The following is a 21072-nucleotide window of genomic DNA, read 5'->3' on the forward strand; positions in this document are numbered from 1 at the left end:
TGCAACTAAAGGACAAGGCTCAATCGGTTTATGATGCATTTTTCTATTGGCAAACCCATGCTATTTCATTGTCACTCTACCCGCTTTATTCAACTTCTAGGAACTATTTTGTATTCCACCCACAGCTGAAAGCAGACGCCTGGCCCTTTAAATCCCTCTCCCTTGACGGACAACCGCACTGACCAATCATAGTGCATTATTCGACAGGCGTCTCCACTGCACACACAAACACCGAATCGGCATTTGCAGACGTCATGTAGACCCACTCCGACCTACCTTTAGCTTAGCCTTTCAAACTCTTCCTTTATTCAACTAGATTTGATTTGGATCGCGTCTCACCAGGTTGTAATCAAGAAGCTGGAGGTTAATAACCTTAGAGAGACAGTTGTGAAGGTTCACTGTTCACCCGACAGCTTTATAGAGCTCTGTGTTTAGTGATAAGAAGTGAATTGCATGTGTTAGCTCGAGCTGATCTATAGTAAAAACAGCAATCATGGGCTCAAGAGCTTCATCTTTACTCAGAGAAGAGGACATTGAAGAAATCAAGAAAGAAACTGGATGTGAGTAGCGGTTTTGGGTGGATTAAAAGTGTGTTTGTGATTTTAGTGTTGTGTTGACATTGCTAAAGAGTTCATGGACGATGATGACACTCACAGAGCTGTCTGACTTTTAAATTGGGTAACGTTAGTTGTTATGAAATACTTTTTGGGAAGTATTTTATATCCTGTGATGTGACACATGACTATACTTCATCTAAACCATTCTTGTGTGATTTGTATTAATTTGTACTTGCAGTTTGTATGGTCTCGTATTACTTGAGATAAGGGGGGGAAAGCTCAACTGTCGGTTGCATAAACTGCTTAGACTAGTCTTAAAACATTAGTCATCTAATTTTCCTTCAAGACCGTTTTTTTATGCTTAATTGAATAAAACAGTAATATTTATTTTCCCCTCGTCTGTTGCTAGTACTTAAAGGAGTAGTTCACTTTCAGAACAAAAATGTACAGATAATGTACTCACCTCCTTGTCATCCAAAATGTTCATGTCTTTCTTTCTTCAGTCGTTTTTTGAGGAAAACATTTCAGGGTTTCTCTCCATATAATGGACTTCTATGGTGCCCCCGAGTTTTGAACTTCAAATGGCTCTAAACGATCACAGCCGAGGAAAGAAGGGTCTTATCTAGCAAAATGATGTTATTTTCTAAAAAAGAAAAAAAAATTCAATTTATATTTTAACCTCAAATGCTCTTGTCTAGCTCTGTTGTACTCTGTGTAGAGATTAAAAAGTATGTAAATTGTAAATGTTTTTAGAAAATAACTGATCGTTACGCTAAGACCCTCCTTCCTCGGCTGGGGTCATTTAGAGCCCTTTGAAGCTGCATTTAAACTGTATTTTGGAAGTTCAAACTCGGGGGCACCATATTAGTCCATTATATGGAGAGAAATCCTGAAATGTTTTCCTTTCCTTACGACTGAAAAAAGAAAGACATGAACATCCTGGATGACTAGGGGGTGAGTACATTATCTGTACATTTTTGTTCTGAAAGTGAACTACTCCTTTAAGAAACAGTCTTAACATGCTGATATAATGTTAACATGGATTTAAGATGCACTTCTTTATAAATTGATATAATACAAAAAAAAAGTATGGTTAATAAAAAGCTCAGAGCATGTTATACTTCAGCTACCCATATAACTAACCTGATTCAACTCATCTGCCTGTTGGTAGAGGTTTCATCAGGTTTGAGAAGCACTAAAATCTAAAGTGACCCAATGGCCCCAGCTCTTATTTGACGATCTTTGGTCTGTATGTGTGTTGTGATAGGAGTGGGGTGTGTGTGTGTATAGAGGGGAAACGGATGAATATCTTGTATTTTCAGAAGCTGCTGGTGTGTTTGTGTGTCAGAGCTGGTTTATTGTTACTGAACAAGTTCCTTATAACATATAAAAACCTATATACAAGCTTTACAGTATACATTCATATTTAATTATGCTTAATAAGTTTACATCCCCTTTCGGAATCTGCTAAATGTTTACATATAGTCCACAGGAGAAAATAATAGTTGAATTTATACAAAAATGACCTGATTCAAAAGTTTAAACCCCCTTAATTTTAATACTGTGTTGTTACCTGAATAATTCACAGCTGTGTTTTTTTGTTTAGTGATAGTTGTTCATGAGTACCTTGTTTGTCCTCAACTGCCTGCTATTCTTCAGAAAAATCCTTTGGGTTCCACAAATTCTTTGGTTTTTCAGCTTTTTTGTGTATTTTAACCCTTTCAAACAATGGCTGTATGATTTTGAGATCCATCTTTTCACACTGAAGACAATTGAAGGACTTGTATTTAAGTATTAGAGAAGGTTCAAATGCTCTGTGATGCTCCAGAAGGAAAAACGATGCATTAAGAGCCAGGGGTGTAAACTTTTAAACAGAATGAGGATGGTAACATTTTTTCCCATATGTCATATTTTTTTCATTTACGACTGCACTTTAGTGGCTACAGGAAATAGTTACATGTTTCTCAGAAGACAACATATGTACAATTTACCTTGATCTTTAAAATCGTATTTCCTTCAAAAGCGTCAGTGAGCATTTGAACCTTCTGTTATAGTTGCATATAAGTCCCTCAGTTGTCCTCAGTGTGAAAAGATGGATCATACAGTCATTGTTGGAAAGGGTTCAAATACACACAAATGCTGGAAAACCAAAGAATTTGACCAATGCAAAGTTAAAAATTGTTAAAGAAGGCTATACATTAAATCTAAAAATGTTTGGAATTCATACTTTTCATTGCACAAAAGGTTCTTTTCATTGGAAAAAGGTTCTGCAGACTATTAAAATGTTCTTTACACTAAAAAAAAATGTTTTTAGAACCATCTGGAACAGTGATTGATAATCTGCATTGCACTGATGAAAATAATTAGATTTTAATGACACTGTTTACACCTAATTAGAGGTTTACAGAATGTTTACAGGGCTAAGAAAAACAGCATTTTCCGACATCTGTCGTCTCAGTGCTTTGGCCCTCTTTACTGACGAACCGCAGGAAGAGAAACGTCTACCCCCTCAACATCTAGAAATAGACTTGGGGATACGGTGGTTTATACTTTATTGGAGCTGTATGAGTTATATGTTAGTCTTTATTTTGCAGACCACACAAACCAAGGTCAAAGTGTCTGTAGGTTGAGCTTTAAAGATGTTTTGAATAGTGGTTAATATTTTAGAATTTATATGCATGTTTGCATGACCTTTTTTTACATGTTTGTAACCCTGGATTGTATTACATTCCGTTGAAGCCACATTAAGTGCACTCCTGCTTGTAATTGTCTTTTTTTTCCACTCTCTTATTTGTGTACCATTTTACATAAATACATACTGTGCCAAAAGCAGCTTTACTCTGGTGAACACATGTTCCAGTTTGTTATATATTAATTTCTTTACTTTTTATGTTAAATTGTGTGAGTCAAAGTGAAGGAAAAGCAGCCAGTAAGTGTCCAGTATACATAAAGCATTCCAAGAAGTTGACATAATGAACAGTGTTCCTTATTGCATTTATTTAATTGGCTTGTTGATTTTTTTTTCCAATAAAATCAAATGGTAAGTGTCCAGACAAAGTTCAGTATATATTTACTTATTTACTTATTAAAAAAATGGCAAATTATAAAGTACAGATGTATTTATTTATTTAAATAAATTAATTATTTGCTAAAAAAATTAAATTGCATTTATTTAATTGGTTGTTGTTGTTTTTATGAAATCAGATGGCAAAATAATAGGTGTCCAAACAAAGTTCAGTATATGTTTGCTTATATGCAAATTATAAAAATCCTTATAAAGTAAGGATGTATTTATTCATTTATTTAAAAAAATTGCAAAGTACAAATTTATTAAAACAAATATATAAATTGAAAAAAGCTAATTCACTTCCAAGATATTGAGTACATTTAGCACTTTTATTTAGTTATTTAAATTATTAAATAAATAAAATTGCATTAATTTACTGAATTTAGTCTCAGAATATGTTTGCTTATTTACTTAAAGTACAGATGTATTTATTTATTTTAAAAATATGCAAACTACAAATTTATTTTAAAGTAAAAAAAAAAAGTTTATTCACTTCCAGGATATTGAGTACATTTGGTAGATTTTGTGCTTTTTATTTAGTTATTTATTTATTAAAATTTCTAAATAAATTAAATGGCATTTTTTAATGTATTATATAATATATTAATATTGTGTGTGTGTGTGTGTGTGTGTATATATATATATATATATATATATATATATATATATATATATATATATATATATGAAATACTTTTTCACTTCCAGAATATTAGGTACATTTTGTGCTTTTATTTGTTTAGGTACTTATTTGTTGTTTAAAAAAAATGCAAAGTACAAATTTATTTATAAAAAAAAATAAAAATATTTGTTTACTTCCAGGATATTGGGCACAATTTGTGCTTTAATTATTAAGTTTTTATTTATTTATTTACTTGCTTATAAATGCAAAGTACAAATGTATTTATTTATTTAAAAATATGCAAAGTACACATTTTTTAGTTTTTAAAAGATATATATGCATAGTACTAATTTATTTATTTAAATTTTTTTTTTTTTTTTTTTTTGAATCAAGATCAGCTTTTGTGTCAACATTTAAGCTTGGCAGCTTGAGTGTCTAAATAGCTTCATAAATCCTGTCAGTAACACTTTACAATAAGGTTCATTAGTATGCATAATGCTTTATTACAAGTGTGTTGGTTAACATTAGATAATGCACTGTGACTTAACATGAACACTAAAAGACTGTATTTTTATTAGCTAACATTAACAATGATTAACAAATCGTGTAATAAATGTATTGTTCATGTTAGTTAATACATAATGTTAACAAAATAGCACCTTATTGTACAGTGTTAACATCCTGTCTACAATGATATCAGGTTAATAATAACTCTTCTGTGATATAAGATGCTCACTATCTCTTGTCTAGTGTCTAGTTTGAGAAAGTCTAGTGTCATGTATCTGATGATCACATCTATGACTTAAATGTTCGCTGTCCCTAAACAGACAACTTGCTTGTGTGTTTTTGTGTTCCAGTCTCCCACAGTCAGATCACTCGCCTCTACAGCCGCTTTCACAGTCTCGATAAAGGAGAGAACGGAGCGCTCAGGTACAACGTGCACAGTTACACGAGTTATAATGAACTTTAACAGTGTGATTTTGCAACACCTTTAGCCCGTGAGGAAACAGGGGTTACACAAGCAGCTGGGTTATGTCTGCATGCTCGCTTTTAATGAACATCTTTTGATCATCTCAGTTTGAATGTATTCCGGTACTATGGTAAACATTCACACCAGCCTCAGGCTGTGAAAGTTAATATGTTAAAGCATGACTATATCAGTGTTTGAGTTTTGACCACAATGAAAGACTTTGTCCTATTAAACTGCTAAAATTATGACTTTTATTGTGAATTTTCCTTGTAAAAGTGGGAACTCAAGGACAGAAGCGAGTATTTGTGCCAAAGAGGTTTGCGTAATGTCCTCTGTGTGTCCTCATAACCGGAGTGAACTTTGCACACATTGATATAATCGATTAAAGATTGTTTTAAGACAAAGAAGCAGTAGCATTCATAATGCAGTTATTAGATTAGATTAGATTAGATTAGATTAGATTAGATTAGATTAGATTAGATTCACCTTTCTTGTCATTACACATGTACAACACTGTAAAAAGTGAACAGTTGGTTCAACTTAAAATAATTATTTAAATTGGTAACACCAAAAAATGTTAAGTAATTTCATTTATTTTATTACATAAAATGTAATAAATTAAGTTGAAATAACTTAAATTTTGTATGTGTTACCAATTGAAGTAATTATTTTAAGTTGAACCAACTGTTCACTTTTTAGAGTGAAGTACAAGGCAACAAAATGCAGTTTAGGTCTAACCAGGAGTGCAATAAGCAGCAAGTGCAGAATATAGGTATAATTTATAAGTTAATAAGGAGATATGTACAGGGAGGAACTATGGAAATTTATAGCACATTTATCCCACACTTTGTCCACAAATATTGCAATAGGAAATAAAAATATTTGGAAATGCTTTAAAAAATACTTAAAATGAATTTAGTAATGTTTATAATAAAAGTGACCTCAAATGATTAAGGGTTCAAACTAACTAAAAAGCAATAGTTTTTATTTTGTTTGTATATTTGAAAATAAATTTATAAAGCTAGATAATTTTTAGAAACTACACTAACAGTCAAACGTTTTTAAACAGTAAGCTTTTTAATATTTAACGAAGACTCTTTTTCTCACCAAGCCTGCATTTATTTGATCCAAAGTACAGCAAAAGCTGTAAAAAATTGAAATATTTTGACTAATTAAAAAAACTGTTTTCTATTTGAATATACCTCATGATCCTTGAGAAATCCTTCTAATATTCTGATTTGCTGCTCAAAAAAACATTTATTATTATTATTATGTTGAAAACAGCTGATTACAGTTTTTTCCTGTTTCTTTGATGAATAAAGCATCCTTGCTAAATAAAATTATTAATTTCCTTCCCAAACAAATAATACTGACTCGAAGCTTTTGAATGGTAGTGTATAATGTTACATTCATCAAAGAATCCTAAAAAAAGTACTCAACTTTTATAAAATATTGATCATTATAATAAATGTTTATTGAATAAATCAGTTAATTGAGCAAATCTGCGTAGTAGTATGATTTATGAAGTATAATGTGACACTGAAGACTGAAATAATTATGCTGAAAATTCAGCTTTGCGTCACAAAAATAAATTCCATGTTTTAATATATTCAAATAGAAAACAGCCATTTTAAATTTTAACAATGTTTCTCATTTATTGCCATTTTTAGTATATTTTTGATCATACAAATGCAGCCTTTGGTGAGCATAGGTTTTTTTCATTAAACAAACCACCCTAAACTTTGTATGCAAGTGTATAAAATGTCAACTTCAACTTTTTACTTACAAACTGACACTCTTCTAAAGCATTTCTGTGACGTGTCTTGTGAAACCAAACTCATTCTGTTTACCAAATATGCTGAAGTCACAGTATGTGTTCTTGTTATAATTGTTTGTTTTTAATTGCAACATCCTCTGTGGTTCGACCAGCTGAGATGGTGGTTAGTTTAGCAAATGTCCTCAGTGATATGGCTAGTATAAAAAAATTCCCAGCAGCAGTGTTTATGACCTGCTGTACTTGTTGTCACCCTAAACATCCTTCAGACTGAGATTAGATTGTGTTTGAACAATAAATAGTCTGATAAATCAGGGTGAGGTATGTGTGTCCTCTGAATGTGTCACTCCATTACTTCCCTGTGCATGAGAAGGTGACTCCCAGAAATGATCCCTTACTAAACTTCCTTCTCAGTATTGTAATGGGATTACGCTTCTAAATGAGTTGTCTGCACCGTAATCGTAGTCATTATTACTCATATCAGTCTTGTAAAAGGGTAGATGTCAATGTATCCTTTTGACAAATACCATTTTCACAGAATTAGGGATGGGCTTTCCTGGCTTTCCTGCTCTATTACACACTACATGATCCAATGTCAGCTCAAGAGCACAGAGAAACGTGTGCAAGATTAAAAAAAAAAACACTTGCTGGCTCACAATAAAAAGCCTGAAAACAACAAAAAAAAAACATTTCAGGTTAGAGCTGATTTACTTTTCACTAGGGAAAACTGCTCTGAAATGTATTCAAGAAGGGCATTTTTGTTATGAGAGACCATGCTTTTTTATTCTGTTACTTCATTACAGGAAAACATGTTCTGAGTGCAGTAAGGTGTTGCACCCAGCTCATTCCCTTAGGCGCATCTGTGTGCAAAACCTGAAACTCATCCAAAATGCATAGTAATCCCTCCCTCTTTCTTTCTCTTCACTTTAGCCGAGAAGACTTCCAGAGAATTCCCGAGTTGGCCATAAATCCTCTTGGAGATCGGATAATTAATGCCTTCTTCCCAGAGGGGTGAGAAACATCTATTAAGACATTTGAAACATCAGATGGATCTTTTACTGCACCAGCATAGTATACTGTATACACACAGATTGGATTTAATGCTTTTTATTTTAGTTCAATTAAATGACAATGAGAAAATGAGAATCTCTGCTTGTGCAAAGAATATAGTGTACAACAAGGTGTATAAATGAATAAAAAAGCAGTAAAATATATGGAAAAGAAAAGACAATGGGGGTAATGTTAAATGGAGAAATAGGTGTCTGTATTTTATGGCAAAAGCCAAATGTGACCCTGGACCACAAAACCAGTCGTAAGGCTCAGTTTTGTGACAGAGAAATATGAAAGCTGAATAAATAAGCTTTCTATTGATGTATTGTTATGATATGACGATATTTGGCTGAGATACAAATCAAAATATTGAGAAAATTGCCTTTAAAGTTCTTAGCAATGCATATTACTCATCAAAAATTAAGTATTGGTATGTTTTATGGAAAGAAATTTACAAAATATCTTTATTGAAAATGATCTTTACTTAATATTCTAAGAATAAATATTTTTTTGGTCATTGTGACATTAAATGACAAATTTGTTTTAATAAATATATTTAAACACTACTGTTGGAAAGATGTTTTTTTATGTTTTTAATTTAAATACAGAAAAACTAATATTTTTAAATATTTCAACTTAGACTAATTGTTTTCTATTTAAATCTGTTCTAAAATGTAATTTATTATTGTGATGACATACTATAAAATGCTGATTCGCTCAATAGAACAGCATTTATTTGAAATATAATTTTTTTTGTAACATTAAAAATCACTTTTGATCAATTTAATGATTTCTAGCTGAATATAAAAATAAAATTCAGTACATTTTATTTTAAAAATTTTATTTTAAAAATAAAATGTCACAATGCATTATGGTTTTTGAAACGTAGGTTTCATTTTTCCTATGCAAAATAATTGTACAGGTAAACCAAAAATTCTTCAGACACCAGATACAATTTTTTTTTTTTTTTTTTTTTTTTGGTAGCGGGTGCAGGACACCATAGTTTATTTATGTAAGTGAGGATAGCAAAATAAAGCAAACTGTGACATACCCCAAAAATTCTTCATACAGTGGACTACCAGTAAAATTGATTACAAAAAAATTTGGGACCAAAAATTATTCAGACACTTTGACCATGTTTTGCTTAAGTGTTTTTTCTGTAATTGCTAATATGACGTTTTTACACCACAGACTGAACAAAATTGAGCATTGCTTTGTAATTGGCCAACAAAGTAATGATGTAAAAATGTAAATATTTTCATACTAACAGTTGTCTGAATTTTTGGTTGATTGTAATCCATTACATACCTTTTTATCAAAGTTATCTGACATTATCATGATAAATTTGTTCTGACACCATTTAACTCTGAGTTCTTGTCACATTTTATTACCATTTTCTAAACTATAGCGAATAAGCTATCGCAATGAGATACGTTTTGAATACATTTTGTCTCAATTTCTTAAAGAATGTCATTCCCATATCAGGTATGTGTGAATTTGACTAAGATTGTGTTACTGTGTGATACAACGTTCTGTAACTTCTCCCAACTCAATCATTACTCTCTCAAAATAAACAGCATGTGGGTGGTGTCACATGGGTTGTTTGTTTCTTAGTGGTTTATTTGGGTTCAAGTGTCTGAATGTTACCGTAGGGCAGAAATTCCTGAAAGCATGAAGAAACCACCTTGTGGGAATCTCAAAAACATCGTAAAGTAGGACAGCAGTTTCCATGTTTAGACATCAGGAAGCTTGTCTGAAGCAACATTTGGCCATGTAGAGATTAAAACCAAATTAGCCGACCGCTAGTATGGAGTGTAGTGAACACAACATTCAAAAAAATATTTTTGTGTGTGTCTCTCTCTATTTCAGTGAGGATCAGGTGAACTTTAGAGGCTTCATGAGGACTCTGGCTCACTTCCGTCCTGTGGAAGATAATGAGAAAAATAAAGCTCTCGCTTCTGGCGAGCCACTCAACAGCAGGACCAACAAACTCCTTTGTAAGTTCAACTCAGGCACGCAATATTGATGTCAAGTTTTTGTTTATTTCCACAAAAATGTCAAGCAGCACTACTGTTGACAACATCGATACCAATAAGATATGTTTCTTGAGCAAATCAGCATATTAGAATGATTTCTGAAAGACCATGTGACACTGAATACTGATGTAATGATGCTCAAAATTCAGCTTTGCCTCACAGAAAAAAAATTACATTTTAAAAATATATTCAAATAGAAAACAGAATTTTAAAATTGTAATAATATTTCACATTATTCTTGTTTTTACTGTATTTTTGATCAAAAAATTCCAGCTTTGGTAAGTATAAAGGCATTTAAAAATCGTACCAATTCCAGACTTAGAAAAATATGTTCACATGGTCCTCCATCAGCATTTTTAAATGCATTGTTTGACAAAAAAATGACTGAATCAGAGCTCAGAGCTTTTGATTCATTTACTATCAAATGCCATTTTTGCAGTTTAGTTTTATAAGTCTAAAGACCAGGAAGTTGTGAATCTCATTTAATGCCCTTTTGGAAACTTAATGACCAAATAAAATATCCATTAAAATTTGTTTTAGAAAATACAAATGTGACCCTGGACCACAAAACCAGTCATAAGGTTAAATTTTACAAAACTGAGATGTATATATAATATGAAAGCTCAGAAAATAAGCTTTCTATTGATGTATGGTTTATTAGGATAGGACAATATTTGGCCGAGATACATCTATTTGAGAATCTGAAATCTAAGGGTGCAAAAAAATCTAAATCCTGAGAAAATCACCTATAAAGTTGTCCAAATTAGGTTCTTAACAATGCATATTACTAATCAAAAATTACATTTTGGTACATTTACAGTAGGAATTTTACAAAAAAATCTTCATGGAACATGATCTTTACTTAATTTCCTAATGATTTTTGGCATAAAAGAAAAATCAATAATTTTGACCCACACAATGTATTTTTGGCTATTGCTACAAACATACCCCAGCGACTTAAGACTGGTTTTGTGGTCCAGGGTCACAAATTTAAAAAATGTTGACCAACTAGCTTTCACAAATGGAACAATTTGTTATATCAATTTACTTGAATATCTTCTAAGCATTTAAAAGCAGGCAAAATGTCATTTTCCAAAGGGAAACTTATCCTGATCTTAAACTACTTTACTCGTTTTAATGTTCTTGTAAAACATGCTCCAGCTGCTTTTAATCTCTTTTCCTGAAACTTGTTCTCTGCTACCAGGCCTTGCAATGTGTTTATCTAGTATGAAGTGTTGCAACTTCAAGCTTTTCATAATATTTTGTTGTTCAATTATTTCTTCGCAGTTGCTTTCCGGTTATACGACCTTGACAGGGATGACAAGATCTCCAGAGAGGAGCTCCTACAGGTAAGAGAATCATGACAACAGAAAAGCTCTGCACCCGGCTCTGACACACGACACAAAAGCACGTTCTGTGCTGTCTGAACAATGAAGCAATGACTCACCTGCCCTTGCCACCTGAAACCAGCAATTCGTATTCACAGAAGACGCTCTGTTAGACTGGGAAACCCCATTGTAGCTGGATTTCAGAAGATCAAATTCAGGGAGATATTTACTTTCCCATCAAACACTGGAAATAGAATTAACACCTGGTATTTTAGGGTTAAATTTTACAAAACTGAGATATATACATACAGGCTGAGATACATCTATTTGAAAATCTGAAATCTAAGGGTGCAAAAAAAAATCTAAATACTGAGAAAATTACCTTTAAAGTTGTCCAAATTAAGTTCTTAACAATGCATATTAATAACCAAAAATTACATTTTGATAGGTTTACAGTAGGAATTTTACAAAAAATCTTAATGTAACATGATCTTTACTTAATTTCCTAATGATTTTTGACATAAAAGAAAAATCAATAATTTTGACCCATACAATGTATTTTTGGCTATTGCTACAAATATACCCCAGCGACTTAAGACTGGTTTTGTGGTCCAGAGTCACATATGACCCTGGACTACAAAACCAGTAATAAGGGGCAGTTTTTTGAAAATTGAGATTTATAAATCATCTAAGGGCGGAATAAATAACCTTTATATTGATGTATCATTTGTTAGGATAGGACGATATTTGGCCGAGATGTAACTATTTAAAATAAATCTGGAATCCGAGGGTGAAAAACAATCAAAATATTGAGAAAATAGCCTTTAAAGTTGTCCAAATGAGGTTCATATTATTTTTACTTTTTTTGTCAAGCATCGGTTTCTTGTTGTTGCATAGTTTTCCGTGACTTTATTGCACTCTGAGACCATTAAAATAACACATGCCATTTTTTTTTCCATTTTTATCGCATATAAAATAATAAACAGCACTTTGCTTTACTTAAAAGTGTTTGTTCCCAATATAGTTTTGAACTAAAAAAGCCTCTTTTTTTGTACATTGTGATAGATTTACCAAATCAAACCACACTGAAATTAAAAATTTAAATGAAACTTTGTTCAGGGGTATTATTGAAAATAAAAGCTTAGCTGCTCATTTTTAGTGTTGGAATTCTATTAAAGGATATGCAATGCAACCCCTAACATACAGTTGAAGTCAAAAGTTGACATACACTTTGTTAATTATTTTACCAAAATAACAGGATCATACAAAATGCATGTTATTTTTTATTTAGTACTGACCTGAATAAGATATTTCACATAAAAGATGTTTACATATCATCCACAAGAGAATAAAATAATAGTTGAATTTATACAAATGACCCTGTTCAAAAGTTTACATACACTCGATTCTAAATACTGTGTTGTTACCTGAATGATCCACAGCTGTCTTTTTTTGTTTAGTGATCGTTGTTCAAGAGTTCCTTGTTTGTCCTCAACAGTTAAACTGTTCTTAATCAAATCTGTCAGTTCCTACAAATTCGAAGTTTTTGAACTCTTTCCAACAACCCTTTGCTTCAGAAGGAAAAATGATACATTAAGAGTCAGGGGTGTAACCTTTTGAACAAAATGAGGATGCATAATTTTTTCTTATTTTGCCTAAATATATTTTTTCATTTATTACTGGCCTTCAGAAGCTACATTTAAACCTTATGTAATATTTGCATATGAGTCCCTTATTTGTCATCTGTGTGAAAAGGTGGATCTCAAAATCATAGTCATTGTTGGAAATACAACAAATACACAAAAATGCTGCAAAACCAAAGAATTTGTGGGACCTGATGTCTCATTCTGAAGAACAGTGGGCAGTTTAACTGGTCAGGACAAACAAGGGACTCATTTTTCTAAACTTTTGACTTCAACTGTATCTTGTATTACTTTACTATTACTGGTTAGGCCAACAAATAGACATGGAAATGTCATGATTCTATTTTAATTATTCAGATTTTTAACATTATGAAAATCCTGTATGAACCTTTCTTGCAGCTTTGTTTCAGGAAATGGTCTTTTTGAACCTCAGGAGATCAAAACAAATTGAAAATTGAATTTCTCATTAAATAAGTAATTTGATGAAGTGTTTGCGTAGAGAATTGCAATCTGCTGTTGAGCCACTGGATGGCACCAGATAATAATGTAAAAAAATAAATAAATAAACAAAACAGACTCAAACTTGTGTGTTTGCCAGGTTCTGAGAATGATGGTGGGCGTGAATATTTCTGATGAGCAGCTTGGAAGCATTGCAGACAGAACCATCCAGGAAGCTGACACTAACGGAGACATGTGTATCTCCTTCAGCGAGTTCACCAAGGTAATGCCTGGAACAGCAGTATTTGTGTTGTACTTAAGGGAATGTGAAAATTTTGCTGAAAGATTACTCTCCTTTAGGACATCCAAAATAAAGATGAGTTTATTCTTCATCTGAATAGATTTGGAGAATTTGATCAAAGCAACACTTACTCACTAACAGATCCTTTCCAATGAATGGGTGCCATCAGAATGAAAGTCCAAACAGCTGATAATACATCACAATTATTCTCAAGTAGCCCACACAACTCCAGTTCATCAATTAACATCTTGTATAGTGAAAAGCTGTGTTTTTGTAATAAATCTATCATAAACACGTTTTAACTTAAAACCATCACTGCTGGTTAAAATAAGTCATTAATCCACAACGCTTCTACTAGTAGAAAAAAATCTGTTGCCGGTTGTCCTCTATCAAAATCCAACAAATATTTGTTTAGAACTGTTTTAGTTTGCTTTGGCTTGTAAATGGTGGGTCTGTGCATATGTTTTTTTAAACACTGGAGAAATATTGTGAATAGAGGACTCATTTTTAGCTAAAAGCGATGGTTTGAAGTTAAAAACGTCTTAATGGATTTGTTTATTACAAACAGACAGCTTTTCACTTCATAAGATGCAGTGGCATATTAAGTCAGCCCTGGGCCCATATGCAAAAATATGTTTTGCCTGTACAAAACATTTGTAGAGGCAAAAATAAACAAGTTAACAGTTGGATCCCATAATGATTGAGGGCAATTATTATGGGATTCAACTCAGTTAACTTGTTTATTTTTCTCTTAAGCACATAATGTTATGTGTTCACAAGCCGTTTTATTCGCAGTATAAATAGTTGGAAATAATATTTAATTTTTTTTAAGTCCACACAAGTCTCTTATAAATTCTGTCAGTTTTATGATTAAAATAATGTGTTTTTACGCTCTTTTATCTTCCTCAAAACAGATGGCAGAAAGTACTATTTTACAAAACCACAACGTTTGGTTGCTATTGTGAGTGCACACGAATAAAAGACCTTTTGCAGTTCTGAATTATGTATTACTCTTAGCTTTATGAGCAAAAATGAACGTATTTTAGGTTTTCACTGTTGTTAAGACAAAAAATGCAAGTGATTACTCCGGTGCTTCCATGTCCTGCAAAGCACGCTTTAGCTTTCACCCCCTTCACAAACGATTGTATATGACTCTAACAGCGCACATTTATCTAGGTTAAATGTTTAAATTAATATTGTGAAATGCATCAAGTGTTTCATGTCCATAGATTTTATTTTAGTCGTTTATTAAGTCGGATATGAAGCAAATGAACATGGAAAGCCGAAGTACACAAGCAAGCCAATAACAGTTGCTACAGAGCAGTGCTAAAAAAGGCGCTAACACCACTAATTTCGCAAAGCGCCTGAAAGACAGACACCCGGATCTATATAAAAAAAATCAAGAGGTTGGTAACTGTGCTCATTTTAACATTACTGAATCATTAAATAAGATTGCCTATTATTGTTGCTAATATGAGTGTTGTCCCGTTTTTTTTACCGTAGTTCGTTAATATAATCAGATTGAGGAATCTTAGACGAGTAAATACTTTACCTCCTTAATATTGTGGCAGTTTTTTTCTCTGTGGTATCGAAAATAGTATCGAATATCGATATTCTTCAAGGTATCGTATCGAAGTTAGAAATTCCAGTATCGTGACAACACTATTAACAAGCACAAAATGTTCCAAACATATTGCTAAATTAACATAATAAAGATACTAAATGAAATATACCCAGATGCTATGCCCTTGATAAGATGTTAAAGTGGACTGGGGTGGTGTGGATTATTATGATGTTTTTATCAGCTGTTTAGACTCTCATTCTGACGGCACCCATTCACTGCAGAAGATCCTTTGGTGAGTGATAAAATGCTAATTTATTTCTTATTTGCCTCAGGAAAGCAACAGGTTCCAAATGAAATGAAAGTGATTTAAATGATTCCCAAAGTAAATTTTGATTGACTCATTCCTTTTCAAACCTTTTCCATTCCTCAGGTGTTGGAAAAAGTGGACGTTGAGCAGAAGATGAGCATCCGCTTCCTTCACTGAAAACCAAACGCATTCTGAGCTCTGATTGGAAACCATCAGTGTCAATAGAGATAAGACACGCCCCCCAAACCTTCTCTCTGTGGGCTGATTCATCCTTTATAAACATGGTTATGTTTGTTCCAATCATCTGTCACTCTTGAGTTGCTGTTGCACTAAAAGGGGCGGGTCCAGTGCCTTCACTATTCTCAAAAGTCACCGTGGCGTTTATCCCATAGGTTAAAATTATATTTATTCTAGCTGCGAAAGCAGCTAATTTTAAACTTTCCAAATGGGGAAGCTGTCGTTGATATTGATACTGAGGGACGCTTGTAGTCATGCCCATCTTAAAGGCCAAATCTAATACTCCTGTAATAAATAAATGAGTTTATTTATTACTTTCCTTCTCACCCATTCAAATGATCATCCACCCACAAAAATACCTCATAATTCATGTTGCTTTTTTCATATTGGTGTTTTCTTTCTCATAATGGATAATGATCGTAAATCAGAACATCAGAGGAAGTGAAATTGCCTAATGCCTCCTTTAACTCAGAAAAACGTATTTTCCAGTCAATTTCAACCCGATAATAAACAGAACATAATGAGGTCAGTTGAGTATTTATAATATTAAGTTATTGTACACTCCCATTTATTTTTTTTAAATCAGGCATAGTCAAGTCTAGGATTCAATTTGGAAAGTTAAAGTGAAACTAAGATCTGTTTAAGTATTCAAATTTGACCCAAATACTAACCATAAGCATTAAACCGTACAGAATGTGTTTCACACCAAATTCTCACAATGTTTTGTCTGGCAGATGAAAATCTGTTAGACTTGCATTGGATATAGAGGGACCAGAATATGATAGAAACTTGTGGTGCATTTATACCAGAAAACAAACATCTAGAACATCCTAACAACGTGAAAAAGTCACTTTTAGCAAAGCCATAGTATTTGGCACAGCCAAACAGTCACTTTCTTCAGAAAATATAAAAATCTTTCCAATTCTATGTAGTGGTGCGGAAATGACTCCTTTCACCTTTTCAGCTGTCATTCATTCGATTCTGTCAATTTCTAAACTAACCAGTGCTTCAGTGTTGGGTGTGATTTGTTCCATATGACACATGTTCTTCATTTTGTCATTACATCATTATTTATGAAGGGTACTTAAAATCAAAAGTCACTCCCTTGCTGTCACTGTGCTGTTTGCTCAAAGTATTCAACCATTGACTGAACACTTAAGTTGATCAGGGTGGCAACAGCAGTCTGTTGCATTTTAACGCTTTATATGTGAACAAAATCATTACGTGCCCTCATCCTTGACAGATATAAACTGCTGATTTGATTATCAACTCTACAAAAAATTCCACAGGTACTTGAAATTCTCCAGCGCTTCTTGCGGATTCTTGCTTTCTGTACAGATTTCTTGAATGAGTTTAATTTGGAGTAGTGTGGAAGGTTTTCACAGCCTTTCCCAAGAACAAAAACTCTGAACTCATTCCATGTGCTGTAACAATCGTGAAATACACTTGAGATGTGGACTCTGTGATTTACTCATGTATGGTTTTGATTCCAATAAATACAAGTGCCATGATTCCTTGTTGCTTTGTGATGTAACTGTCTCGGCCTGCACTGCAGTGCGTCACGCTGAACAAAATCTCAACAAATGATGGACATATCTCATGAATCCTTTCATAAAACAAAGTGTAGAGAGAGCGTAAATAAGAGATTTGTTGTTCCAGTGTAGAGAGCTTTGTTGATTGTAATGGAGCTTTGCGAGTTCACGATGAACTAAGATGAGAGACAGCTTTAATGATTTTTGATGAGTTTGTAAATGAGATATTGATTTAATACAACATTTTAAATACACAAGAAGTTAATATTAAGTGACTCACATTGTCTGGCTATAAAACTTTTGACTGATTTTGCTATATTTCATCATCAAAAATGGTCCGAAACAAGTCACGACTGAGCCGCTGCGCATCTCCATTCAAAATAACATGGTATCGTTTATAAATTAACCTACCTTTTTTTTGTTTTTTTAATGAATCTAGTGAGTCAATGATTCAGTTTCCCATTCATAACGCCAGTCACTTTATTCCTGAATGAATCAGTCCTTTGAACAAATCAAATGAATGAATGATTCAGTAATTAAATCAGTGGCTTGCCGGCAGATTTAGTTTCATTGTTAAAGTATCTTTTCAGGTTTTTAACATTTGTCTATTCAAAATTTTATATTTAAAACATTAATCTCAACATTAATTTATGAATTTGATTGCACTCATGTCACCTCTGAGCCTCAATAAACATCTGAAAATACACTTTCTGTGCCACCTCTGTAGTACAATACATTTTGTTAATACTGATTTCACTTGTTCTTATTCTGTTGTTTTAATTAGAAATTTTAAAAAGCTTAAAAAATGGACATAAAAGATGACATACTTTTAATAAAGTTTCTGAAAATGCCAACAAAATACCCCTGTAAAACACTTTAAGGAGTCAAAAAAACCTCAATATGGGAAGGCAAACTTTTATCAGATTTTTTGATTGACTAGAAAGTGCCTCCCTTTTTTTTTTTTTTTTTGAGTGTTCCTAAAAAAGAAAAGTAAGTGTAGAGCCCTGCCTTTGGGGTTTTAAAGCACTTGCATCATTATTCTGAAAGTAAGCATTCAGTTGAGCTATAAAGTTTTCAGTGAGCTCATCTTTTCGGAAATGTTTTACAGATGATAAAGTTCTGTGTAATTTCCTTGGTATATCTGGCTTATCTTGTGAAAGAGTAATGGGGCACAGTACTTTAACATCCTGTCGAACCTTCTGTTAAATTTATTTCTTTTTGTGATTTCTATATATAAAATTGGTGATTATAGCTATTTTGCATTCTATTAAAAGCTGTTATCATGAACTCTAAATTAGACTGAGATGACAAATTCTTATCAATCGAAGGACAAAAGGCATGTCCAGATTAGGCTAAAGTGACCAGATTTTTTTTAATAACCAGGGATATTTTCTAGTTTAGTGATCAAAATATCAGTGAAATTTCACTTGTTATTATCTGAAAATGTAAAAATGTTGTGGGTTCATGTATCATATAGCAATACCAGTCAAAAGTTTTTAAACAGTAAGATTTTTAATGCTTTCTTAAAGGCATTTCTTCTGCTCACCAAGCCTGCATTTTTTTGATCCAAAGCACAACAAAAACAGTACAATTAAAAAATATTTTTGCTAATTAAATAACTGTTTCTTTTTGAATATATTTTAAAATGTAATTTATGTAATTTCAAATATGAATTGTAGCATCATTACTTCAGTCACATGATCCTTCCAATATTCGGATTTGCTGCTCAAAAACATTTATCAGCTGAGTAGATTTTTTTTTAGGGTTTCTTTGATGAATAGAAAGTTCAGATGAAGCTGTAAAAGACATCTTTTGTAACATTATAAATGTCTTTATCATTACTTTTGATCAGTTTAAAGCCTTCTTGCAAAATAAAAGTATTATATTTGTTTCTTGAACAGCAAATCAGCATATTAGAATGATTGCTGATGGATCATGTGACATTGAAGACTGACTTAATGATGCTGAAAATGCAGCTTTGATCACAGGAATAAATTACATTTTAAAATGCATTCAAATAGAAAACAACTATTTTAAATAGTCAAAATATTTCAAAATTGTACTGTTTTTGCTCTACTTTGGATTGAATAAATGCAGACTTGGTGAGCAGAAGATACTTCTTAAAAAAAAAAAAAATCTGTTGACTGGTAGTGTATGATAAAACTTTAACAACTTACTGACTTCATTTTCACAAACTGTGAATATACTGTATACTAATAAGTTTTTACAAATGAAATCTTTAAATGCTTACAAAACGCATTTACTTTCATTATTTAGCAGAGTTAATAATACATGCTGAGAGATTAAAACCTAGAAATGAAAACTCCTATTTCTACAAATTTTTAACAATTTATGATGCACACATTAATTTTTTTTTCTAGTCTACAAAAACTAAGTATAAAAATATTGGAAACTAAGTCAGTAAACATCTCTGTTATTTGCTTTTTGGGCAAAAAAACAAAACATGATACTCTCATTGCCCACAACCACAAAGGTCTTAAAGGAGTAGTTCACTTTTAGAACAAATATTTACAGAAAATGTACTCACCCCCTTGTCATCCAAGGTGTTCATGTATTTCTTTTTTTCGGTCATAAGGAATTTATGTTTTTTGAGGAAAACATTTCAGGATTTCTCTCAATATAATGGACTTCTATGGTGCCCCAGAGTTTGAACTTCCAAAATCCAGCTTCAAATGGCTCTAAACGATCCCAGCCGAGGAAAGAAGGGTCTTGTCTAGCAAAACAATCTGTTATTTTCAGTTTCAATTTATATACTTTTTAACCTCAAATGCTCGTCTTGTCTAGCTCTGTGTAGAGATTAAAAAGTATATAAATTGTAATTGTTTTTAGAAAGTAACCGATCGTTTCACTAGATAAGACCCTTCTTCCTTGGCTGGGATCATTTAGAGCCCTTTGAAGCTGCATTTAAACTCCTTTATGGAAGTTCAAACTCGGGGGCACCATAGAAGTCCATTATTTGGAGAGAAATCCTAAAATGTTTTCCTCAAAAAACATAATTTCTTTACAACTGAAAAAAGAAAGACATGAACAAGGAGGTGAGTACATTGTACATTTTTGTCCTGAAAGTGAACTCCTTTAAATGTGCAAGTTTCACTATGTTCTTGTACAAAACTGATGATGATAACTGCAAAACTGCTTTTATGAAACATTTCCTAAGACTTTTGAATTCAGCAGACAAACACAAAGCAGACTCCCGGTGATCTACTCGCATGCCTAAGCACCCATTCATCTTTTGTTCTTGTGCCAGACATGTTGTAAACGGCCCCATTTATGCTTCTTTGTCCTCGGCCTGCTCACATTCACACTCTTACCCTGTGTGAAACTCATCGATATACCCTAATCAATATTCTTTTGTCTCCAATTTTCAAATTTACATGTGAAAAACAACCAACCCCATCAACATCAGCCTCTGCTCTGCATCTACTCATCAACACCTTTGTAACGTCAATCTGTAAATGCTACAAAGTGTAAAAAACAACTTTTGCCTCGTCTTTCGTACATTGCATTCAATACTAAATTTAATTAGTATTGCAGGTCAAGTTAAAATCTTCATGTATTGTTTCTATTTTTTAATTGTTGTGGTTTCATATACTATTTTTATGAATAGTGTAATATATATATATAT

At 32.5% G+C, this 21072-nt stretch overlaps 1 protein-coding gene across 1 annotated transcript; it reads left to right on the top strand.

Moving 5' to 3' along the window:
* Positions 1 to 242: 242 nt before the first annotated feature.
* Positions 243 to 17405, top strand: chp1 (calcineurin-like EF-hand protein 1). Its single transcript, XM_073834848.1, has 7 exons — positions 243 to 560; positions 5104 to 5176; positions 7921 to 8001; positions 9910 to 10037; positions 11364 to 11425; positions 13646 to 13768; positions 15781 to 17405. The coding sequence occupies exons 1-7, from the start codon at positions 494 to 496 to the stop codon at positions 15832 to 15834; spliced, it is 588 nt and encodes a 195-aa protein (XP_073690949.1). The 5' UTR covers positions 243 to 493; the 3' UTR covers positions 15835 to 17405.
* Positions 17406 to 21072: the final 3667 nt, after the last annotated feature.

Source organism: Garra rufa, chromosome 2 (assembly GCF_049309525.1).
Source record: "Garra rufa chromosome 2, GarRuf1.0, whole genome shotgun sequence".
In the NCBI taxonomy this organism is placed as follows: domain Eukaryota; kingdom Metazoa; phylum Chordata; class Actinopteri; order Cypriniformes; family Cyprinidae; genus Garra; species Garra rufa.